The sequence below is a fragment of the Eumetopias jubatus genome, unplaced genomic scaffold (genome assembly GCF_037043125.1).
Source record: "Eumetopias jubatus isolate StellerSeaLion01/CBP00866 unplaced genomic scaffold, mEumJub1_p1.0 scaffold_16, whole genome shotgun sequence".
Lineage (NCBI taxonomy): Eukaryota > Metazoa > Chordata > Mammalia > Carnivora > Otariidae > Eumetopias > Eumetopias jubatus.
In genome coordinates, this window is record NW_028274822.1 from 86,150,923 (window position 1) to 86,176,444 (window position 25,522).

Genomic DNA, 25,522 nt, shown 5'->3' on the forward strand with positions numbered 1-25,522 from the left:
CTACTGGAGAACAGCCTTGAGATGGCAGGAGCCTAATCCTGCAGGATCTCATAGGACACAGAGAAATGGTGTCCCCTATAAGAGCAGCTAAAGGACTTTACATTCAGGAGCAACACCATCACATTGTGGCAAGTGCATGAATATTTTTTTGGGTGGTAAGCAAGATGAAAGGCAGGGAGAAGAGATGAGGATACTACAGTAGCCCAGGCCGAAGATGATGAAGGCATGAACAGAAGCCACACATGGGTTGACTAAGAGGGGACGATTCAGGAGATGTTTTAGAAGCAAACCCATGAGGCTGCCTAAACATGGAATACGCAGGCAGGAAGAGTCCTGAAAAGCTCTGAGGTTTCTGGCTTGAGCAACAGGAGAACAAGGGGCTTAGGAAGGGAGGAGAGATCAGTGACTCCATCATGGGCACGCAGACTCTGAGGGGCCAACAGGACATTCGAGGAAGGTGGTCAGCAGGCAGGAAGGACCAGAGCCGATACACAACTGGAGTCAGCAATCACAGACTGTTAAACTAGTTAAGTCCACAGGTTGTCCAGGGAGAAAAGGCCGAGGGAAAAGAGGGTCCTGGACACTGCATTCAAGACTACAAACGTTCAAGGGCCAGTGTGAAAGACCAACCTGTGGAGGAATGGCCAGAAAGGTGGTCGTGTCATCACTGGACCAGGGAAAAGTTTCAAGAGATGACTGTCAAGAGGAGTCAGTGAGAAAAACAGTGAAACATGGCTGTGCGTTTTTACAATTAAGACAGTTCTGTGTTTCCCAGCAAGCTCTTCCCAACAGCAGTATACTGACACTTAGCTCCACAAGGCTAGCCACAGCCCCCCAAACAGTATGGAATTCCTTTGTCATGCTAATGTTGTACTCTTCTGCATAACACAGATTCATCTCAACATATGTCTGTTCCCAAATCTTCGTGTATAATGGACATTCCAGGAAAAGCTGGATTTTAGCAGCATTGTGGGGTCCCTTAACACAAACCTATAGACTCCAGGGAGGGCTCTGGTTTGTTTATATAATAAGGGTAAGGAGCAAGAGAATAAAAACACAAGAGCTACCAGAAACCCAGGGGATGAGAGGACCTCTGGAGAATTTGAGGAAAGCTAAGGACCTTTTCCTAGAAAAATGCACACAAAGTCACAAACCTCTGCATAAAATTTCAGGAAGGTTCAGGGACCCTGGTCTTAAAATTTCACTAAGAAGCTATAATGAGTAACACATTAGTTATGGCTGCATAAACTTCTGAGAGATTTTCCTCTTCATAATTTTGTTATTTTTATTTTTTTAAAAAAGATAACAATCACTTTTTTTTTTTTTTTAAAGAAACCTCCACACCTAGCATGGAGTGCAACACAAGGCTTAGCTGGTATCAAGAGTCGGATGCTTAACCAACTGAGCCACCCAGGTGCCCCAACAATCACTTTTAGTTTAAAATAAGGAACAAAGCTTTTTTCACTTCAAGGGTTAAAAACAAAACAAAACAAAACAACAAGATGGAACAAGAATTCTCATTAACAGCCTTTCTTTAAGGGGTATCTCCTCAAACTGAAAACAGCTAAAGAATTTTCTGACACATTCTGCACTGGAGAAGCAAATGTAGTCCATGGGAGAAGGCCCAGCCAAGAGTGACCACTGGCAAAGGGCATGCAAGGCGTGTCCTCCCATCCACCATCACCTCCTCGCTCCTGTCGCACACTGGGAGCAGGGGAAAAGTAGGCTGCTATGGGAAGGAGTGGGGCAGACAGGCCTAAGGAAGCCTGATGCCAGCCAGGTGGGGACAAGAGACATGCACAGAATTTCAAGATGGAACAGGCAAAATCCTGATGATGAGGGGTGGTAGTGAGGGGCTAGGCACAGCTGCTGAGGGTAACTGGGCAACAGTAACTTCCCAACAGGGCCTCCCCTGGTCTCTTCACACACACCACCACAGGAGGTGGTGATAATACCTGCATGCCCACCCATACTCCAGGACTTCCACCCTTCCTTGAAGGACACTTTACAGAAGAGTGGGGTCTAGAGTCCAGAGACTCACTCTCCTGTGGAAGACACAAATGCTTTTGAGATCCTTAGAGGAAGCCACTGTTCTCGGGCCCAAGAAATCCCAAGGCTGGAAAAACTAGTGAGGAAGGTGAGGCAAGGAGCCCTGAGCCACAGCCTGGAGCTTCCGCAACTGCAAGGTCCTTCGCTGACAACCATGCTCTCTGCTGGGAGTATGGGGAAAACCTGCTGCCCATTGACCCGGCTTAGGGGTCACCTCAATACACCTGAGTGGAACAAATCATCTTAAAGTGAACGTTGAGAACTCTGCTGACGGCTCCAGAAGAGCCACACAGGGCTGACTGATGTGTGGAGGAGGAAAGTAATCTGGCTACTGGGAGTACAGGCCCTCTTGATGGAAGTCTCTCTCAGGAGTGGCAGACCTGAAAACGTGTTTTTTAGCCCAGAGACATAGGAAGTCTTGTCTCATACACTGTCAAAGATTGTATCTACCACAGGCCACAGGGTGTGGCCAAATTAAAAAACCAAAACAAAGCAGGTAACAGGAACCTCAATCCTGAAACACCAAAGCAGAGTCAATGCTGAATACAAGTGTCTTCTTATGAATGAGCAGATGCAGAAAGGCTAAACTGTTGGCAGGGATTAGGTAGATCCAAACTGAACTGAAAAATTTTCAAACCAAGATTTGGCGTGAACCAAGAAGCAAGAACTGAGAACCATTCCCACGCTGTGCTACTGACTTGATAAAAGTTCCAAGACAAAACCACTTGGGTTGTCTCTGGGTTAATCCAATCGGTAAGACCAGCAAGATTCAGGAACACCATAAGGTGCATGTGCCTGAAAAATATCCAGCAAAACTTAGAATAAAAATAAAATGTAACTAAACAATAAAATTTAACTCGTTAGATAAAACCACCTAATGATATGGGTGATACAACTTACCTGCAGCATATACATTGCTTCCTCAATCACCCCTAACGGAAGAGGCAAACGTTCCTACATCTCGGCCTGAACATTCCAAAACATCTTTATTCCACTGAGAAAACGCACCCAGGATTATAAATAAGCATCTTATTCATCTGGTCCCATGCCCACATGATAACTCAACCCACTCCATGCTTAATTCCTCGGACAAGTCAACCTAGCCTGTGTCCTGCTGCAAATATTGTGCAGATTATACTCCGTAAATCCTCAACTTTCTTCCCCCGCTTCCTAAACACGAATCTTCCCGGAGTAAATTCACGCCGTAAACACACCCAGGGCTTTGTTTTATACAGATTTCTCCCCCCAGGTCCCAAGAGAGGTTGCTTTCCCTTCTAAATCCAACTGAGGCCAAATACTGCCATCTGGGGTCACGGCTTCCTCCCGCCCCGCCGCGGCGGAGCGCACTCGCCGGGTTCCGGATTCCCCGCGCCGGCCCGAGGCTCGCACCCCTTCCTGTCTCCGTCTGCCCACGGCAGGCGGCGGGCGCGCGGCGCCCAGACAAAAGCTCGGGCCGTCGGGCCCACGGGCCCGGGGCCGCGGCGTCCTCCAGCCTAGAGGCCGAGGGTCCCGGTGCAACTTTGCAAACAGAAAGGAGGGAGGCGCCGGCGGCCGCAGGTCCGGGTGCGCCCGGGGCGGCCGGCACGCGCGTGGGCCGCGGGCGAGGGCGAGGCGCGCCCTGGCCGCCAGCGCCGGCGCCCGCAACTTGCCCGCGGGCCACGGCCCGCGCCCGGCAGGGCCCGCCCGACGGCGAGGCCCACATTGTCCCCGCGGCACGGCCGGCCACCCTCGCGCACAGCCGCTCGCACACGCCCCCTGCCCGGGCCGGCTGCGGGGCCCGCGGCGCCCCGGCAGCCGCCGGCCTGCCGCGCTCCTCCACGCCCCGCTCGGGCCCGGCCCTGGCGGCCCCGCCGGCGGCGGCTGCAAAACTTTCTCCTCATCGCGGCGGCGGCGGCGTCGCGGCCGCCCCGGGAGCGTCGGTCGGTCGGTCGGGAGGTCGGCGGGCGGGCGGGCGGGCGGCGGGTCCCTCCCTCAGCCCCACCCCGGGCCGCCGACCTGGTCCGGCTCCGATTCATAGTCGTCGTCCTCGGCGCTCACGGACATGGCCATGGCTCATGGTGGGCCCAGGCTCGCGCGCGCTGACATGGCTGGAGCGGCGCCGCCGCCGCCGCCGCCCGCCCGGAGCAGGCTCGGCTCGCCCTGGCTCGGGCTCGGGCTCGGGCTCGGGCTCGGGCGCCTGCTGCCGCGAGGAGGGAGCAGCGCCGCGCGCCTCGCACGCCCGCGCGGGAGGGGGCGGGGAGGGGCCGGCGGGGGGGAGGGCCGGGGCGCTCATGCATATGCATGAAGCGAGCCAGGAAGGGGCTGGCCCCCCGGGCCGGCGGGCCAATGGCGCGGCCGCGGCGCTCGGGCCGCACACAAAGGGAGCCCGGCCTGCGGTGACATGGGGGCGGGCCCGCCGAGGGCGGCCCCTCCCGGCAGGGGCGCGGGGACTGGGACTGCGTGGGGGCGTGCCCCACGGCCCGCCCGGCCCGCGCGCCACGGGATGCACATGGGTGGCTGCACGCCGCCGCCGCTCTAACAGGAAATGCACGCCCGACCTGGGGTGGGGTCTTTTGTGTGGTCCTGCGGGGCGTCTCGCGGGGGCCCCGGGGCGCACAGGCCACGGGGGGCGGCCTGCACGCGACGCCAGGCAAGAGTCCCTGTGCACCCGGCAGCGGGCACACGGGCTCCCGGGTTTGCACAGGCTCTGGGACCAGGACCTGATGCCCGCGAACCCGGGAGTCCCGTACCCGGAGCTTGCAGGCCCGCTGGCCTGGCTAAGGTCCGGGGGCCCAGTTCCCCCGGAAGCGGGCAGGTGGGCTGGGCAGGTCCCCTGACGCTGCCCTCTCTCCCTCAGGTTTGCCTTAGCAGATCGAGAGGGAGTCAGCGTGAAACGTGCGGTGGTGCTGGTGCGAGTTCCCATAGAGCTGCCCGACTTGGAGGTTACCTGAGAGAATGCACTCTGCCCCGAGGTGGGTGCCCCACCCTCTTGGACAGGAACCCTCCTTCCGGTGGTGCCCTGGAGGGGATGTGCGCTGGAGGCGATCTCAGAAGGGGTAGAGAGCTACAGGCCTGAACCCAGTTCTCCTAGGAGACTGGCAGCGCCCCGAGGCTGGCCCAGAAGGTGTGGGTTTCTAAATTCTTTAAACTGTAAAGGTTCCTCTTAATGCTTAATCCAAAAGCAGCCCACTCCTGCAGAAAACTGTTACTGGAAATCCAGACTGAGATTCATTATTAAAAAAAAAAAAGTCTGTGGGGACGTATGCCCACAGCCCTTATTCTGAAGGAGGAGCTCTGACCATTAGCTAGAGTGATCAATACAACCATCAAAACCACAGCTAAACACAAAGACAAGGAGTGGGATGCCTTAGCTGGGCAACGGGCACACGTATCATCTAACTAGGAATGTTCAATATGACACTAAACATGCATACCTGTACCTGCTCGGTTTCTTCATCATTTTACAGATGAAGATAAAATGGGAAGGTTTGCCCAACTGAAAGATGAGCATCCTTCTGCAAAGAGATCAAAGGCTTTCCCAAGAAAAAGCTCATTAGCTGTGAAATCTGGTGATCAACTCTGCAGAGCTGTCCAACCGTTATTCATGCCCAGGCCACTGGCCATGAAATCCACTGTGAGAACAGAAGGGACCCACAGGCAGGTCATGGCCTGGGCTTTCAAGGAAGGCAGAATGTGTGTGGCAGAGACCTTGTAAATACAATTCAGGAGGCTTCTAGCAGGGAGTCGGCAGGAGAGAGGAAACAGGGATGTCAGTTTTACTGAGTGGATTCTGAAGTCTGTATGAAACTTATACACCCACTGACACTATGGGAAGAAATCCCAGGAGACTTGCTCTTTACTGAAACATATCCATTCTGAGTTTCCTTCCTCTCTTCTTACGGTTTTCACAATCCACTCAAGGTTAACAAAAACACAAAGCAAAAGAATATCCCCCTCCTCCACCTCACTTCATCCCCAAAGATCTCAGCTTTTAAAAGCTATCGTGATGGACCAAAGTCTGTATCTGATGACCTCTTAGGAGCCATTCTACCCGGTAGGAAGCCCCTTAAAATAAAGGGGAGGGGCTGATAAAATGCTAATCATGCTTTCACTTCATTGTCATTCAATGTGGTCAGAACTGCAAAGGTACAAAGATACCCAAATACCATGATACATCAAGAGAGAGAGGTAAGGAAGTGGGACTTTTTTCTTGAAGGTCTCTGCCATTGCTTATCAGGAGTGCAAGATTACTAGACTTGTCTTTGAGCCGATTTCTTTTCAATGTTCCAAAGCTCTTTTCTGTATTTAAGGAAGTAAAAAGGCACGGTTCTCATTTATCATGGTGCAAAGAAAGAGAAAGGGAAAATGTTGATAAACAGAAGCTGTAGCTAACACAAACTTCCTTCTACCATGTCATTTCTGAACTAGAAGGGGCCTCAACCAGACCCCCTCACTTCACAAGTGAGGAAATGGTGGTGCAGTGAAAATTAGGAAGTAGCTCTCAAGCCCAGGGTCCCTTATATAATAACACCACCCAGAAACGACGCCCCACCACCACCTTTCAGGGGTCCGGGCAGTAATAGCAGCTAATATTTACTAACCATGGTTGAAGGGCTAGAGTCAGTGCTGAGTGTTTTGTAGACATTATCTCATTTATCCCTTTAAGCAGTCCCATCAGGTATGTACCACTGTGCACCCATTTTATAGAAGAGGAAACTGAGGCATATTGCTGCTCGGAAATGAAAGGACCTGGATCTGAACCCACAGGCAGCTGGAGCCTGCAGCCTGGAGCTGGGGCTGTTAATCACACCACTCCAATGCCTCGTGCCAGAGACAAAAGAAGATGCCAAATGAGACTGATGTAAGAATCCAAGTGAAAAACTCAGACTTAATGTAAAATTAAATTAACTGTCCCTTATTAAATTTTGCAAATTCTGTATTCTCGGTTCAAATTCAATTTCAAGGCAGATAGGTATGGTTTTGGTAACCTTTGGTAACCAAACTGCTGTCTGATCATCTGTCAGGGGCCAACTCTGGAAGTAGGAAACCAGGATTAAGACATGATAATGCAGTGGGTTCTCTCCAAACATTAAGAAGGCTCCTGCCAGCCACTATCCTAACACCTCTTAAAAATTCCTCTTCTGACACTTGCAAAGAACTTCTTACTCCTCTGCTTCCCTCGATCAAGTTTCCTTCAGTTAACTGGCACACACAATTATCCAACATTTGTTTTGTATTAATAGCATGCTGGACTTTATATAAAATACATTATGCTAGCCCTGGCCCAGTAGGATTGCCATCTGAAAATTTAGTGTTACATTGTGCTTTAGGCTTGTCCTTTCTCCCTCTTGACCTCATCTTTGAGTGACCCTAAGAACTGAACACTCTCCCGGCTCCACTTAGCCAAGGCTTATGTTCTTAGAAAGAGCTTCCCAAAGCTGATGCCACCCGGGCAGTTGGTGCTTGCCCTGAGCCAGGAAGATCCAGAACTTTCACCAAGTGGTCAGGAAATAAACAAAAACAGATGGGAGCCGAATCAGCCCTGGTCACAGTGGGCACCCACTTCCCCATTTTCTCTCCAAGTGTCATTTAATTTTCTGGTCTGCCTATCAGATCATGAGACACCAGAAACAACCCCAGTTTGCCGAGAGATTGTGCCCAGAAATAGCCACGCTATCGCCAGTGCAGGCACAGGTGGTGAGCTTACGTTAAAGGAGGGAAGCCATCCTCTCCATCCCCATTTCCGGGGACAAGGGACAAGCTGCCCCCCGGACTCTGGACTTCCCTAGGACAAGGGTCTCTCCTGCATGTGGCCCCTTTCCTTGGGCCCACGTTGAAAAGGCTAAAGCTTGGGAACGTTATTCCCCAAAGGATCAGGGCAGGGAAAGAGAATGGATTCTCTGTGTCCACACCAGTAACTGGCTGGCATTCCCCTAAGCCAGTGGACCCCATTTGTAAACATGCCCCTAAGGAGGGAGCAGAAATGACAGAACAGGCACGCAAAGGGGAGCTTCCTGGTGCAAGTAATAATTTATACTTAACAAGCAACAGAGAATGCATGCTTCAGTTATTTTACTATATTTTGCCATTTGTCTCTCTGTCTTTCAATAGGGTTTTTCCCCCTTAATGGTGAAAGGAGGTCTCTTGGAGAGTTATTTTTCTAATAAAATGTAAATAAGAAGAATTTTTATATTGTGTCACATAGCAACTTAGGACTGATTCCAGGGTTGTCTAGATTATGGTTCAAAGAGTATCTGTATGACAGACCAAGGGCTGCAGTGATTTCTGTTGAGGAAATTACTAATGTTATTTGATTGCTTTCTATTTTGCCCCTGGAGAGTCATTCCACAAGCATTTAAAAACCACGCATATTTGTCATATGGGTCCTTTAAAAAGACTGAGCTTTCTGTTAAATGGGGTTCCTCTCCTAATAATGTCTCTTTACGTTACCAAAATCAACCAACAAATACTTACATTCACTGGAAGATTTGTGACGGGGCACAGGATTTTTTTTTTTTTAAAGATTAACTAATTTAACAGGTGACCGGCATTGATCTGAGAAATGTTTTCCCGCCATCCACCCCATTTCCAGTTCATTCGCTGACCTTAGGAAGTTACTTCCCTTCTCTACTCATTGCCCTACAAAAATCCAGGCTAAGGCTGAGCACTCAATTTGGATGAAATAAATGAGTTCACTTTATAAACCCCTCTCCCTTGGGGCTCCGGTGGGAGTAAGAGGGGCTAAAAATACATAAAATGCTAGCATAATTCTGGCCTACAACCAAGACTTCTATAACTTAAAAGTATTTTTCCTAACAAGACCAAATCTCCACCCCCCCCGCCTTGATTTCCTTCCCAACCAGACACCCATCCGATTATCTGTCTCACTCTCCTCCAGAGAAGCACCTCAGAAAATCAGGATAAAAAGTTCTGTGTTTTCAAAGGAAAAGACTAAATCCAAAGATCACTCAAGGCAGGATGATAAAGTAGACAGACAAGAGGCAAAACAGGAGTAAAACTGTGTTCATCATTGACTAGCAGCTCTGTTCCCGACAGCAAAACTGTGGAAACAACCCAAATTCCATCCACCGATGAATGGGTGAACAAAATGCGGCAGATCCATACAATCCATACAATGGCACACATACATGTTTTTCATCCGCCACCACTTAAGAGTGATCTTAATTTCCTATTCCTGAAAGGTAACCTGGTTAGGAAATGTAGGTCCTAAACCCTGCGGTGTGTTGAAACTCACCAAACCAGAGAGTTGAATCACCTCTTAAATGAGCTGCTAACAGGCATGGCGGTGGTCTGATGGGCTCTGATGCCTTTCGTTTAGGGAAGCCTGAGAAATGCAAATGCACAGTGGCTGGTGGGGCTGAGAGTAGGGATGGGGGAACTCTCTCTCTCTCTCTCTCACACACACACACACACACACACACACACACACACACACACACTTTGACTTAGAGCCATAGGCCTCTCTTCCTTTACCATTCTTGCTTTCCTTGAAAAATGGCTCATCCCCAGCAGGCCAATTTGCCTGGAAATGCCCCCTGGATCTATGAAAATCCATGAGTTTATCATGGCATTCAGTGTAGAAAAAGCCTGACAAACTCATCTGTCACCATTTGAGGTGGCCATGACACCAACTTCTTACTTTGAAAATCAGTCTTTAAAAGGGAAAGAATTGAGCATGCATACTGTCTTTTCAGGAGGAACTGTGTTTAAGGGTAACTGCAACTGATGAGGGAAAACCCTGCCCCCCCCCAAATCCAACTCAGTGATGTAAGCCAATTATTTCTCAATAATACCGGGGTGGGGGAGGGGAATGCTAGCTAATTCACAAGGGAGGGATGATAGACTTTGAAGTTTTATTTTCATCTCCTGATAAAATTATCGATACAGGAAAGAATGATCATCTGGTACTGAAACCATCGGTGAATGATGGAGAGAAGCAGGGGGCCAATGTTTCCCCTTCCAGATTATTCTCTAGAGGAAAGAAGGACAAACCTAACTGAATAATGGGGTATCAGATCACTATCACCTTAATCCACAACCTATGATACTGAACTTTAACCAAGCCTTCAGATCTACTTTCCAGTTTACAGAAATTACAAGAGATAGGGGGAAAGTCACATGACACAAGGAAGCAATCAGACAAATGCATATAGTGGGATATTCTGCAGGACACATGGTTCTGTCTTCTCTACAAATCAATGTCCTGAGAAAGGTCTGGATCGAAAGAGAATTGAAAACAGATTCAATGTACAGTCCTGGATGGGAGCCTGGTCTGGATAAAGCATCTGCAAAGGATAATTTGGGAAATCTCAATATGACCGGGCATTAGGTGGCATTAAGGAATTGTAAATTTTGGTACATGTAATCACATGATTTTAGCTGTGTAGAAAAATATTAGTCTTTTAAAGAGATGCAAACTAAGTATTAAGCATGTAGGGGCAGAATGTCATGATGCCCATAACTTTCTAAAGAATACTTCACCATAAAAAAATAAAGTGAGTTCAAAAGAAGTAACACCCACCACTTCACACCCATTAGGATGGCTGTTATCAAAACCAGAAAGTCACAAGTGTCCTCAAGGATGTGGAGACACTGGAGACCTTGTGCACTCTTGGTGAGCATATAAAATGATGCAGCCACTATGGAAAATGGTACGGCAGTTCCTCAAAAAATGAAACGTACAATTACTGTATGATCCAGCAATTCCAGTTCTGGGTGTACATCTCAAAGAATTGAAAGTAAGGACTCAAAAAGATGTGTAGACACCCATGTTCACAGCAGCATTATTCACAGTAGCTGAAGGTGGGAACAACCCAATGTCCACGGGTGGATGAATAAATAAACACAATGTGGTCTATCCAGACACTGGAATACTGTTAGGCTTGAAGGGGAACTCTGACACCTGCTACAACCTGGATGAACCTCGAGGACATTATGCTTAGTGAAATAAGCCAGTCACAAAAGGGCTAATGTATATCATTCCACTAACATGAGGTACCCAGAATTCATAGAAACAGTAAGTAGAAAGGGAGTTGCCAGGGGCTGAGGGAGGAGGAACGGGGACTTAGTGTTCAAGGGGTCTAGAGTTTTACTTGCAGACGACCAAAAAAAAAGCTCCGGCAATGGACGAGAATGATGGTTACCCAAGCCCACGAATGTACTTAATGCCACTGAGCTGTACACCCAAGAAAAGGTTCAAACGGTCAATTTTATGTTATATATTTTTCCTACAATGAAAAAAAATATGATAAAAATCAAAGAAAAAGAAATAAAGAACACCCTCCCCCAGAAGAACAGATCAATCAATAGGGAACACTCAAACCCACAAGCCTCTCGGTGGTACCATCCCATCCTATAAACATTAACCAAGACAGAAATGAATCTAAATGATCTCAACTCCCTTCAAAGTGTTTTGCTGTTTCGTTATTTACATGCATTGGTGGAGAAGGTCAGTGGTTTAGAGCAGGTTTTACTATAGCTCTCACTTCTCACCTACCTTCCTCATATATAATTAAAGTTCCCCTCATCCCAACACATGCACTTGCCCTTGTCACCTTTAGAACAAGAAGCCAAGCTAAACAATGCAAATATTTCACCTGTATTCACCTACTCGTGCCCTGGTTTTCTCTGGATCGCCTGAATTTGGAGAACACATTACCTGATAACATCATCATTTGGTAGCACACACACATCCGTCCTTCTAACAAAGCCAAATTATAGACTGGGGGGGTCGTGGGGGGTTGAATTAAAGGACACGACAACGTATTCCCCATGTCAATGATCAAATATCCTTCTTTAAAAATGGGAAATACATGACGACATTCGACAAAAAGAAAAGTCGGAAGGATAGGCCATTGTTCCAGAAATAAAACCATGATAACGGCAGTCAATCATTTACAGTGCTTGCTTGGCTTTCTAATTACCCCACCAAAGGCAGAAGCCCGCAATATTTCAATTGCTTTCCAAGAATTTCTCTTTGGCATTATTAACACAGGCAGCTGAGCAGGTTATCAGACTAAGAAAGAAATCCTCGGCTGCAGACTTTAATTACAGGTTATTTCAGCTGAACACTGACTTAAAGTTCCAATAAAGCGGTTCTAAAATGACAGATGTTGGCTGAGAAATTCCAGGTGATTTCTAAGTCCGGTGGGATAAAGAAGGATGCTTAAATCTGAGGGAGGAAAGGGTCCAAGAGTACCAAGTAGCACTGACCCTTCCACTTAGCATTCTTTCAACAGTTGGCTGGGACTGGGACATAAAAGTAACAGTAAGGAGAGATCCACATTCTCACCAAAGAGACACAAGTGGAAGAAAGACAGCCAAGAGCCTAAAACGGACTGAGTCCAATTTTATCTGTTAGAAGTGCGGGGAAAACCTTGCAATCTAGTTCATTCATTCAACAAACAGTTCCTGGGCCCTTGCTATCGGGGAGCAAGTGTGCATGACGGGATACAAAAATGGAGAAGGAAGGGGCGCCTGGGTGGCTCAGTCATCAAGCATCTGCCTTCAGCTCAGGTCACGATCCCGGGGTCCTGGGATCAAGCCCCGCCTCGGGCTCCCTACTGGCCGGGAAGCCTGCTTCTCCCTCTCCCACTCCCCCTGCTTGTTCTCCTGCTTTTGCTGTCTTTCTCTCTGTCAAATAAATAAAATCTTAAAAAAAAAAAATGGAGAAGGAAAAAATTAATAAGATGAGCTCCAGTCTCAAGAAGCTGGTGGAGGCCACAAAATGCAGAGTAGAATATAGACGTCCAGCAGAAAGAGAGATCGGGGAAGTTATATCCGTCAGGATCTTGGCAGGAAATGGATGGCACCCTGGTAGCCTCACGCCGGGTCATGTTGGAGAGTTTAACAGAAATTCCATCTACAGAGCGTAAGTAGGGTTAGGGAACACTACAAGGTGCGGTGTTACACCCTGAGCCTAGCGACAGCCACGAGCCATTACCTCCCTTTGGCTGACGGGCTACAGGAGGGGCCAGTTACTGGAAATGCAGAAAGAAAAGCTGGAGGAGTCCACAAAATAGGAATTGTGGCCTTCAGAAGAAGGAAAGAGCCAACCTGCCGTGATCCCATGGGGAGGAAGCTGGGAGAATAAATACCTCAACCTCTTTCCCCTCCCACATTCCCATCTCCTGCTGGAACCTCCCATTGGCTGAGCCCAGCCAGAAGCCGGAGAGGTAAGAAAGCCCTTTGATGCAGGCCGGAGAAAGGCTGGAGAGGCGGCCTCTGGAGATACAACCAGAAAACGTCCAGCCCAGGGAGCTTCCTGGTGAAGAAGGGGTTCGGTTGGGCTTACAGGTGAAAATTTTGCACATGGGGAAATAAGAAGGGCATTTCCAGAAGGGGAATAGCGTGAGCAAAGACCAAGTAAATGGAAAATATGGAGCAGTTCAGTTCCCCGGCAAAGTTGAGCAGATGAGAAAACAATCTCGAGATTCTAAGGCAGAACGACAGCTGAGGACTTGGGCACTCCAGGCCCGGTGAAGGACTTGGGACATGATTTAAAGAAGATGGAGACTCCCTGAAGGCTTACCAAGTTCAGAGGCTGAACCGTACCCGCCCTAAAATCCACATGGTAAGGTCCCACCCCCAGGACCTCACAATGTGACACAGGGTCTTTACAGAAGTGATTTAGTTAAAATCAGGCTATTAGGGCCCTAATTCAGAATGACTGGTGTCCTTACGGAAAGAGGAAATTTGGACACAGACACGCATATGGTGGAAAAACAACGTGAAGACACAGGGAGAAGACAGAACTCTTACCTACCAAAAGCCAGCAGATAGAGCCACAGTTCGGTCCTGCCTACGACACCTCATGTGCGGCACGACTCTAGAAACTTCTACTGTCCGGCTTGGGTCCACTCCACCAAAAAGGAAAGACTGATGGGACCCTTGTCACCTGGCCCACCGGCAGGGACCACGTGACACGGGCTCAGCCACTGACCAATCTGGAACTGGAGCTCACAAAAACCCGTCCAGAGACCTGGGTCCCCTTCACCACCGATGGTTTTCTTCCAGTTGGATTTTTCTGCTTGTTTTCATGTTGTATACAACACTCTTCAGAACGAGCAGGCCGTGTTTGTGGGTATTCTTCGATCACAGGTTTTTGCTGCCCTCCTGGGAAGGTGCTGGACTTCACCGACGACTCAGCTGTCACTGAGGAAAACGCTGGGGATTCCAGATGAGGGCCCCAGATTGTTTTTCACTTGGTTCCCTTCCCTGTCTCCTCCCCGCCATCCACTTGCTTCTCTTGCCTTCCTTTGTTCTGCTGGCACCGAGGCTCCCACTGCCAGCCCCCTCCTGCCCGTGAGCATCACACACGCCCACTCTTAGGAGGCTGCTCTCCCCTGGACCTTTCCTGCTCTCAGGAAGCTGGAAGGACTGGACACCCCCTCCTCCTACCCCGAGCCTATGGCCTCAGCAGCTTCAAACCCTCAGGGGCACAGTCTAAGGCAATGGTCACCCACAGCGCCTAGGACTTCTCCCTGCAGGGCAGTGAGGAAGGACACAGGAGGAGATGCACTTTTTCAAACCAGCCATTTCAGCACAGCCATGACTCCTTCAGGGAGATGAAACCACGAGGGTCTTTGCTTGAGATGAAGTTTCTGCAACAGCCAATAGTCACCAAAGGATGGGAAATGTCTCTAAACTACTCACCCCCTCCCCTACTCCAGGCCCTTCCTTCCATGTCCTCTGTTTCTACAGAGAGCATCGCCAGCCTTCTGGGAGGGCAAATGCAGGTTGTCGTTTACTTCTTCTTCTTTTTTTTTTTTTTAAGATTTTATTTATTTATTTATTTCAGAGAGAGAGAGAGAGAGAGAGTGAGAGAGAGCATGAGAGGGGAGAGGGTCAGAGAGAGAAGCAGACTCTCCACTGAGCGGGGAGCCTGATGTGGGACTCGATCCTGGGACTCCAGGATCATGACCTGAGCTGAAGGCAGTCGCTCAACCAACTAAGCCACCCAGGCGCCCTTGTTGTTTACTTCTAAGTCATAATTACAAAAAATGACAATAGCTATCACCGCCTGATGACCTACAGACAGCATCTCACAGCAATTCTGCAGAAAAGGCACTATTAGCCGTTTTTACAGACAAGTAAACTGAGGCTCAGTCTTGTCCACAACCACACAGCTAGTTTGTGGCAAAGCCAGGGTTTAATCCCCAGATGCATCTGACCCCAGAGCCCACCCTAGTCATGCATGAGAATTACCTGCAAAGTGTCAAGAAAGTGTAGATTCCCAGGCCCCACCCCAAACCTACTAATTCTCAGTGTCCCAGGCCAGGCCCAGGAAGCTGTATTTTTTTTTGTTTTTTGTTTTTAAACAAGTTCCCACAGTAAAGCCGATGCCGCTAGCCTGAGGACTGGCTCTCACTAGACCACAATGCCTTTCTGGGAAACTACCTGGCCCTGAGGAGACAACAATAAAAGGCCTTCATTATCGTCACCCTCCACCTCTTCCTCCTCCTCATCAACTTAATTACTCCAGGGGTGACAAAAAATTGAGAGCTGGACAGAGAAAGAACAGGAAGTACACAGGGCCCCTTTTTACTGAATTATGTGCCCCTCCTTCAGGTAAAGTCTGCATGTCACTCCAGAGGGACCCCACACTTCTCAGGCCTCCCAGATCTAAGTGACCAACTACAGAGGGAGGAGAAAAGAAACAAAGTAGAGCCAAGGGTAACACGGACATCAGGGGTGTGTGTGTATGTGTGGGTGTGTGTGTGGGTGTGTGTGTGTGTGTGTGTGTGTGTGTGTGTCTGTGTCTCACTTCCTGCCGTGGTTCCTCTGTGGCCCCATAATGTCCCTGTAAGGAAGCCGATGCCTTAACTGAAAAGGGCTCTCCCACGTCCCCTACCAGGGTACTTGTTCATACCTACTCCAGTCTCTGCTCCTACACTCCAGAAAACCTGCTAATAACTGAAATTCAAGTGGCAGCCCAGTTTGGACACTCGAGATAATTGATTAAGAATAAGAAGCACGATGCATCAACAGGCACCCTCTCCAGAGGCCCCTGTGGCTCCGTCTTCCCTCCTTCCTCAGTTTCCCTCTCTGTGAATGACCCAGCAAGCTAGCTGGGTAAAAGTGTCTGGCTGGTGAGCAGAAGGTCAACTTGCTAATAAGGCTGAGGTCAGAGGTCGGGCCTCAAATAAGCTCAGTTGCCTTGGCTTGGTTCTAAGGTCACAGACAGGCCCCCCCCCCCCAAATCCTGCCACCTGGTCATAAAAGAAGTGTAGACAGATCAAAACAAATCCATCACCGCTGGTGGAAACAGCCAGTCGGGTGAATGATGACGGATGGTGGTTCAGTAGCATCTTTGATTTGAGAGACGCGGCATCAGAAATGACCTCCCGGCACCTAATCAGTTCCAGAAAAGGACTTTGTTCTCTGAGAGGCAAGGTGGGAGATCAAAGCATTTCTTGCTAATCATCATTTAGCATTAATTACTTGTTAAGTAACCTGACCCAGACGCAATACCGCTCCCTACCTCGCATCCTGACAGCCTCAACGAGCACCCTTGATCTTTCAACCCAACCTGCATCAAATTGGGAGCAAGCCGACTGCAAACCTGGGAACGGAGAGACCCCGGGCGGCCCAGGCAGTCTGTCCTTCACTTACTTCTCCTTTTCCTGTTAACTTTTTAACCCCACCAGCCAGGAAATGCAGACCTAGAGTGGCGCACCCTCCCTCCCCCGCCCCTCTGCCACATTTCACTGAGTTCCTCAGATCTGGGGACTAATACCTCCCGATTCACAAGCTGTGTGACCCCGGGCATACCAGTGTCCCTCTCTGAGTCCCCAGTCTCAGCTGCGCCCATGGAGGTAACATTCTCCACACCTCCCAGCCTCACTGTGAGGATCAAATACAATATAAAAAAGACATCTAAAGATGGGGACATACATCTGGTGATAATTTATTTCCAGGGCTGCGTGGGTGGCCAGGGTATTCATTATTATATTATTGACATCTTGTTGTGGCTCTGAAATAATGTAGGATAAATGCTATGGGTTGAATGGTGTTCCCCAGAGACCCCCCCCACCCCACCCCCCCGACCCACCGGACCACTACCAAATTCTTACGTGGAAGCCCTAACCCCCAAGACCTCAGAATGTGAGCACCTGGAGACAGTCTTTCAAGAAGCAACGAAGTTAAACTTAGGGTGGGTCCTAATTCAGCATGACCGGTGTCTTCTAAGAGATTAGGGCACAAACACACAAGAGGTCAGACCATGTGATGATACAGAGAGACAAACGGCTATCAACAAGCCCAGGAGACATATATCCTGCCAATGGACATCTTGTTCTCAGCCTTCTGGCCTCCAGAACTGTGAGAAAATGAACTTCTGTCCTTTGAGCCACGCACATAGTGTGTGGCACTTTGTTACGGCAGCTCTTGCAAACTCCTACGAGAAACTTCAAATGAGTTCGAGAAAACATAAAGTAAATGAAAAAGAAAAAGACGGGGCTAGCATGGCTCTAATCAAAAAGACGGATAATCGGCATTGGCGAAGCTGTGGGTAAATTGAAAATCGCGCACGTTGCTGGTGGGAACGAAAAAGGCTGCAGCCGCTCTGCAAAACGGTCTGGCGGTACCTAAAAAGTTACACACGGTGTTACCGTGTGACCAGTCAATTCCACCCCTCGGCGCCTGCCCAAGAGACATGAAAACATGTGACCATGTAAAAATGTGTGCATGCATGTTCACAACATCATTATTCACGACAGCCAAGAGGTAGGAAACAGCCCAAATGTCCCGCAACTGGCGAATGGCTAAACAGTGCGGTATATACACACAAAGGAGTATTATTCAGCCATAAAAAGGAATGAAGTCATGACAGCTGCGACAGTGTGGATGAAGCTTAAAAATATTATACCAAGTGTAAGAAGCCAGTCACAAAAGGTCAAGTATTGGATAATTCCATTTACATGAAATGTCCAGAGCAGGCAAATCCATAGAGAGAGAGAGAGAGAGAGAGAGATTAGTGGTTGCCAGGGGCTGGGGGAAGGGAAGATTTAGGGATTGGGGGTGGGGGGATTGACAGCTGACGGGATTTCTTTCAGAGGGTATGAAAATATTCTAAAATTAGATTGTGGGATAGTTGCATAACTCTGAATATACTGAATATACTAACAAGTGAGTTGTACACTTTAAGTGGGAGAACTGTACGGTAAGCACATTATATTTGTTTTATTATAAAGTGTTTAAAAAAAAACCCACACTGGTATCCCAAAGTACTGTCAAATAGCAAATGTTCTCTCTTCACTCTTCACCAGCCTCGGGGCTCCAGTCTCTTCCCCCGCCCTTCCAGAACTGATGACACCAGCCACACGACCTTGTGTATAGACCAGCACTCATACACCAATCCTCCACAAAAATCCAAGGTAAGGGCTACTCCCCCCAGGAAGGAGCCTGCTTCCCGTTTCCAGCCCTTTGGAGGGAAAGGGGCAGAGGTGTGATGTTTTTTGTTTTTTTAATGCCCGTAAGCCTCTCAGGAGTAAACTGGAGGGTCTCCAGCACAGAGGACAGAACACGTTAATAGTCCTGAAGTGATTTCCCCCAGAGAAGCTCATTTGGACCCCTCCATTAATTCTGGGATTACACTGGCTAGTGGCAAATTTGTTTTTTGAAAAGCCCATGTTCTGCAAACCCTAATCCCTCCCCCAGAGCAATTCCTCAGCTGGGAGGGAGGCAGACAATGAGGCAAAGCCACGGTTTCCTCTTTGGGTTCAGAGCAGCCGTGGGGCCTGGCTGGGTTGCTGCAAGGTGCTACCTCTGCAAGTACAGTTTGTGGTCTCAGAAATGGCAGTTGCATTTACTGCCCGTGGAGGGGAAAGTGAACGTTAAAACCCCACCCGCTTCCACGGATCGGGAAACTAAAGGCAGGAGCTATGAAGGCGAATCCTTCTTCATTTCTCCCATCACCTAAATTCCTCCTAAGCTTCAAAGAGAATTAGAATTTACCCACAAGTAACAGGGACCCTCTTCCCCAGCAGTTCCACATTTAGGAATATACCCTAAGAAGACAATCAAACAAAGGTGGAAAGAATAACCCAGAACATCACTGCCCAACAGAAATATAAAGTCAGTCACGCATGTACTTCTACATTTTTTTTGTAGCCACATTTTTAAAAAGGCAAAAAGAAAAAGGTGAAGTTAATACTAATAATCCATTCTGTCTAACCAACAGATCCAAAATATTACCATCCACTAGAGTTGCCAGATGTGGCAAATAAAAATACAGGACACCCACTTAAATTTAGATGAACGATGAATAATCTTTTCCAGCATAAATATAGCCCATGTGATACATGGGCTATACTTAAAGTTTTATTTGTTGTTTACCTGAAAATTCACATTTAAATGGACATCCTTTTTAAAATCTGGCAACCCTAATTTCAACATGCAATCAACATAAAAAATAAATTAATGAGTAATTTTACAGTGTTCCTCTTTGCACTGTCTTTGAAATCTGTTGTGTATTTTATACTTATAGCACATCTCAATTTGGGCTTGCCATATTTCAAGTGCTCAATAGCCATATAGCTAGCAGCTACCATTTTGGACAGCACAGAGCTAGAATGTTCCTCTAAATGTCTCTTATAGGGGCGCCTGGGTGGCTCAGTTGTTAAGCCTCTGCCTTCAGCTCAAGTCATAATCCCAGGGTCCTGGGATCGAGCCCCGCGTCGGGCTCCCTGCTCGGCGGGAAGCCTGCTTCTCCCTCTCCCACTCGCCCTGCTTGTGTTCCCTCTCTCGCTGTGTCTCTCTCTGTCAAATAAATAAATAAAATCTTTAAAAAAATAAAAAATAAATGCCTCTTATAACAGCAAAAAAAAAAAAAATCAGAAAAAAATACCCATCAACAAAGAGGCTGCTTAAGTCACAACTAATGTTTAAAGAGCACTAACTACTGGTCAGTCCTTGTCCTGAGAACTTTGCATGCATTGCTCTATTTTTTTTTTTCTTTTTAGTTAACCAGAAACAAATTCAACAATGCATTATCTCATCTAGTCGTCCCAACAACCAGTCGAAGTAGGTGCTGGTATAGCCCCTTTATACAGACAAGGAAAGCAAGGTTCAGAGAGTTTCCAGAACTTGCTCAAAAAAGTGGTGAGGCTGAGTGTGGACAGACAGGTTGATACATACATGTCCCACCCTAGCACGGACTTTGGAAGAAGACTCACCAAAACATTACTGGTTTTCTCTGGACTTTGAGGTGGACACTAGTTAACAGTTTGGTCTCTGCTGTCACACAGACTGATCATCCCACACTCAGCTCTGCCAAGTGCGCTCACAAGTGACTTGACCTTTGTAAGCCTCAGTTTCCTCATCTGTAAAATGAGAGTCCCGAGTATTTGCCCCACAGGGTTGTTGGAGTCTAAAGAAGATAAGGGATGCAGACAACGAGGCAAAGCAACATGCTCTTGGTAAGTCCTCAGTGGACGTTACTATCATTCTCCCTAGGGTTTTTGTCCTTTCCTATTTCTTATTTGATTAGACTTTTCCAAGGTGAGCATCAATCAGTTAAAAAAAAAGGGAGAGAGAGCAAAGTTACTTTCAAAAGAGAGAAAACCGGGGCGCCTGGGTGGCTCAGTCGTTGGGTGACTGCCTTCAGCTCAGGTCATGATCTCGGGGTCCTGGGATTGAGCCCCGTATCAGGCTCCCTGCTCAGCGGGGAGTCTGCTTCTCCCTCTCCCTCTGCCCCCCCCCCGCTCATCCTATCACATCCTCTCTAATAAGTAAATAAAATCTTAAGAGAGAGAGAAAACAGCCCTTGAAGCATCTGGAGGAAAAAGAGAAGGAAAGAAGAAAAGAAAGGAGAGAAGGAAGAAGGGAATGAAGTCACCTAAGGATAGGGAAAGGTGAGGCATCACTCCCCCCCACAGTTTTCTGAGTGACCACCAGGGGGCACTGCCTGCAGTTTCCACAGTAGGGAAAAATGATCCCTTTCAATAAAACAAAAACTTGCAATAGACAAATCACCAAAATCATTCCTCTTAACTGCCCTCTGCCAGGAGTCCCCACTGAAAAGCTGCCAACATTCATCTTACAGGAGATGTGAAAGGCAGTGGGAATGGTCTCCCAGCTGCAGGCGATCCGCATCTTACCTTTGGAGTCTTCTTTGGCCAAGTGACTACAGGGACCCCAGTGATGGCCAGACTGGGGTCATCATCCGCATGCTCCTTCAGGACATTCTGTGGCCAAACAAAGGAGTCATATTAGCCCAGAGTAGAGGGGAGGCCCTTGAAGGGGGCTAAGACTGGATCTAACCCAATAAAAGTCAGTCCTCTACTAAGTCGACCACCACCCACACACTCAGTAGAAACCAAGTCACCAGGGTTCCTCAGAGGCCACAAGACATGCAATATCCCCTTTCCAAAAAAATTTTTAAAAAGCAAATCACACACCTCCCTATGACTTCCACGAATGTATCGCTCGCTGATCATATTTATGAATCCAAACATTTGTCTAGAGTGCTATGGACTCTCACGCACACAATTTCATTCAGTCCTTACCAAGTACCCTGGGAGTGGGCTGGCCAGTGCACTAAGATGCTCTAATGTATATAAACTCAACTACGTATGCAGGGAAACAAAAACAAAACCAACCACAAGGTCTTGACAACAGTGAGACCTCTTTTCTTCCATCAGCCAGCAAGCCATGTGCATTCTAATCTTGGTGTGTAAAGACATGTCATTGTTTATTACAACATGGGCCATAAATACAAGTAGATTCTTAATCTGGTCTGACCAAGGGATGGAGTCATCTGACCAAATGCTAGCAGAAAAGTGGGCTGTGATAGACATACTGCCGGGCTGGGCAGGGGTCTCCCGCATGGCGCACTGTGTTCACATCTCTGTGCATAGTCTGAAGGCTTTTCAAGGATAATTCTGACTCTACCAGATTTTGGCCTTATGTGGAGGCTCATTTTAGAACCTCATCCAGGTGTAAGATGCTACTCCACTGAATTATCCCTGAGTTAGAAGTGAGGCAATCAAGGCTCAGAAAGACTCAAGAGGACTTGGGTGCTGCCCCAGACCAGGAGGGCAGAGCCCTCAAACCCCACTCTTCAGCACCAGACTTCCCACCCCATGACCACTTCACACATGGGTTTTTCTGGTTGCATCCACAACATGCCATGAAAAAGCGTTTAGGGACAGACAGCTCTGTCACTGGCCTATTCTGACCTTGACCGTTAATTTTTGGATTGTACAAAAACATTCCTGCAGGGACATTTAAAAACAGAGAAAGTTACACAGTAGAACTTAACAGGAAGAGCAGAAGAGCTCAAAACAGAAATACAGGTAAAGATTATTTTAACTCCCTTTCCCTAATCTATTCACCGGAAATGAATCCAACTCACTTCTAATTTGTTCTATTGTATTAGTTTTCTCATCATCCTGTGATTGCCAGATTTTTCAAGATGTGCCTACTATGCCAAATCCACCTGCGGAACTCTCTTCTGCCCATGGGAGGAGGCAAACAAGACAGTGATCGAGGGTCAAACTCAGGGCTGTCTGGCTTTAATTCTCAGCCCATACAGCTCTGTCCAAGTCCAGCATCAATGTCACCGATTTATAAATGCTGTTTATAAATATCTTGGTTCACTGCCATATCCCTAGCTTCGCACAATGACTAACCAACAGTAAGTCTCCAGTAAATAACTTTAAAAAAATAAATAAAGCCACAAATCCCCAAAGAGGGACTTTCTACAAAATCCCTGACTAGTACTCCTCAAATCTGTCAAGGTCAACAAAACCAAAAAAAAAAGATCTGAGAAACTGTCACAGCCAAGAGAAGCCCAAGGAGACATGACAAATGCATAGATAATGCTATCCTGGGTGGGATACTGAAATACATCTAAGACACTTGGTAAAAACTAAGGAAATGTGAATAAACTCTAGACTTTAGTTAGTAACAACGTATCAATGTTGGTTTAACTGTAACCAATGTATTCCACTAATATACCATAGGTTAATCCTAGGGGAAAAGCGGGGGGGGGGGGGGGTGTGTACGTGGAAACGCTGTAGTATCTGCTGAATTTTTCTGTCAATCTAACACCATTCTGAAACATGAAGTCCTATCATAAAAAGCAATTTTTTTTTTAAGTAGGCTCCATGCAAAGTGTGGAGCTCAACGTGGGCCTTGAACTCACAATCCCAAGATCAAGAACTGAGCTGAGATCAAGAGTCAGATGCTCAACCGACTGAGCCACCCAGGCGACCCCTAAAATGCCAATCAGACAGCACTAACAGCTACCATAAAGGAAAACAGGATTATCAGGCTGCCAATTTTTCTAACATGTATGCAGCATATTTAACAAGTATAACAGAAGGGGACCAAGAATACAAGCATGATTCAGCTCCAGTGTGGACTTCACATGGGGCATGAAAGAGGCTATCGAAGGTTGGGGGCAGTGGCAACGGTCCATGCCTGGGCGGAGGAGTGTTTCATCACTGACATTGTTTAGAACTGCCAGTTCCCAATGATGATAAAAAGTAGACCAATTTTTTTTTTTTAATCAGTTTTGGTTTTGAATTAAATGGACCCCAGACATTACACCCGTTAGTGGGTCATTCCCACTTGGTCCACCACCCAGGGTGGATAGGACTGGCTAGGTGAGAGGTGAAATGGAACCATCAGGAGGCAGGCACCACATATTGTGTTGAATGAATGTGCAAGAATAGGTTGTACTGGGTGTTTGCTCCGGGCTGGTCACCATAATAAATACGCCATATCCACTCTCTGGTCCAACACTCTTGACCACACTGTGAGAAGGACCACCATCATTTCTAGATGAGAATACTGGAGCTTAGGGGGTATGGGAACTGTCCAAGACCACTCAGCCAGGAAGGGGTAGAGACCCCTCCACTCCACAACCTGTGCTCTAACCACGGTAGTACTCAACCTATCCTTCAAGAAGACAGGGGGCCACGTTCCTAGTAGCATGACTCACAGCAGCCAGAGGACACTTGGAAACAACCCAAGTGTCCATCAGTGGGTGGAGGGATAAATAATATGTGGTCTAGCCACACAAGAGAATATTATTCAGCCCAAAAAAGGAAGGAAATCGTGACACTCCTGTAATATGGATGAAACATGAGGTGCCTAAAGTAGTCAGATTCATACAAGCATAAAACAGAGTGCTTGCTGCCAGGGCTCAGGGAGGGAGAAGCAGGGAGTTGTTTAATGCACGGTGCTGAAGGCTGCACACACTGTGAACAAACTTAATGCCAGTGAACGAGACACTTAAAAAAGGTTAAAATGATAAATTTTATGTGATGTATGATTTACCACAGTTTTTAATTTTTTTTAATGTTTTATTTTTATTTAAGTAGTCTCTACACCCAACATGGGGCTCGAACTCATGACCCTGACATCAAGAGTCGTGTGCTCTACCGACTGAGCCGGCCAGGTGCCCTGACCCTACCACAATTTTTTGAAAAGGGAGGAGAGAGTGGGGCAAAGCAGTCCCTCCCTAAGGACTGGACTCAGAGGTTCTAGAAAGTACACATAGGAGACCTCACTAGTTAAGCTATTATTGTTATGCCCGTGACAACACTGGTTCTAGAGTCAGAAGACCTGGGTTCAAGTTCTACAACTTGCAGACTGTATGACCTTGAGCAAGCCACAGCTTAGAACAGTGATACCTACCCTGGACTTTCCATGAAGTGAGATGTGATTTTACTACCATTCTAGGAGCATTTGTTGAATGCTTGCTCTGGACTAATCCCCTCTGAGGAATAGGGCTGATTCTCCTCCTTTCTCCCCAGAAGCAGAAACTAAAGTTCAGAGGGGCTAAGTGACTTGCCCAAGGTCACACAGCTCGGAGGTGACCGAACCTGTCACTGACCAAATCCATCTAACTACAAGCCCAGGGAGTAACACTGGGTGATAAAGCCTCAGGAAACCACTCCAGCAACCTCTGGAGCTGACCTATACCCCAGTATTGAAAAATATAACACCTAGGAGACAATCTGGGCTCACATTCACCATCTGATTAACAAATACAGAAGTGAGTCATGCTCACCTATTCCTTACAAGACAGAGAACTCATTCAGCCACTAACTCCTTTACAAAGCATTTTTCAAACTTTGCCCCAATCACAGAAGGAAGACACACATGCCCAATGTGGGCCTGCACAAGCACAAAATTTTGTTGACGTTTCATGGTTCTTAACAATCCATATGAATTTCACACCCTCTTCTACAATACACCACGGTTTTCTGCTGTTGTTTTTTTAAATAATGTTTCCCTACCCCCCAAAACAGCATTAAAAATATGTGCATATATATATATTTTGAGGAAGATGCTCTGTGTTTAGGCAAAACCTTTCAATTCACATATATCTATATCTAGATATCTTATATAAATATAGATAGATCTTACCATATGATGGGAGCAGGGGAGCCCATCACTTCCATGGGACTTCCTGCCCTCTTACCCAGTCTCAAACTCCAGGTTAGGGTGACAAACTCAA

The 25,522-nt window shown here is 47.5% G+C and overlaps 1 protein-coding gene and 1 long non-coding RNA gene across 7 annotated transcripts in view; one reads left to right on the forward strand and one right to left on the reverse strand.

The window, feature by feature from the left end:
* The window catches only part of KDM2B (lysine demethylase 2B), a 117,528-nt gene that overhangs the window by 25,408 nt on the left and 66,598 nt on the right, over window positions 1–25,522 (reverse strand). For 5 of the 6 annotated variants that reach the window (XM_028116449.2, XM_028116452.2, XM_088019359.1 and 2 more), the window contains one exon: window positions 21,150–21,236. In XM_028116449.2, the coding sequence (XP_027972250.1) occupies window positions 21,150–21,236 (87 nt within the window). Of the gene's footprint in view, window positions 1–4,044; window positions 4,224–21,149; window positions 21,237–25,522 lie in introns of those variants that run through there. The other variant, XM_088019361.1, reaches the window with a different exon arrangement.
* Window positions 4,521–6,936, forward strand: LOC148162334 (uncharacterized). Its single transcript, XR_015766939.1, has 3 exons — window positions 4,521–4,591; window positions 4,886–5,000; window positions 6,695–6,936. It is a non-coding gene; the product is annotated as an uncharacterized LOC148162334 (long non-coding RNA).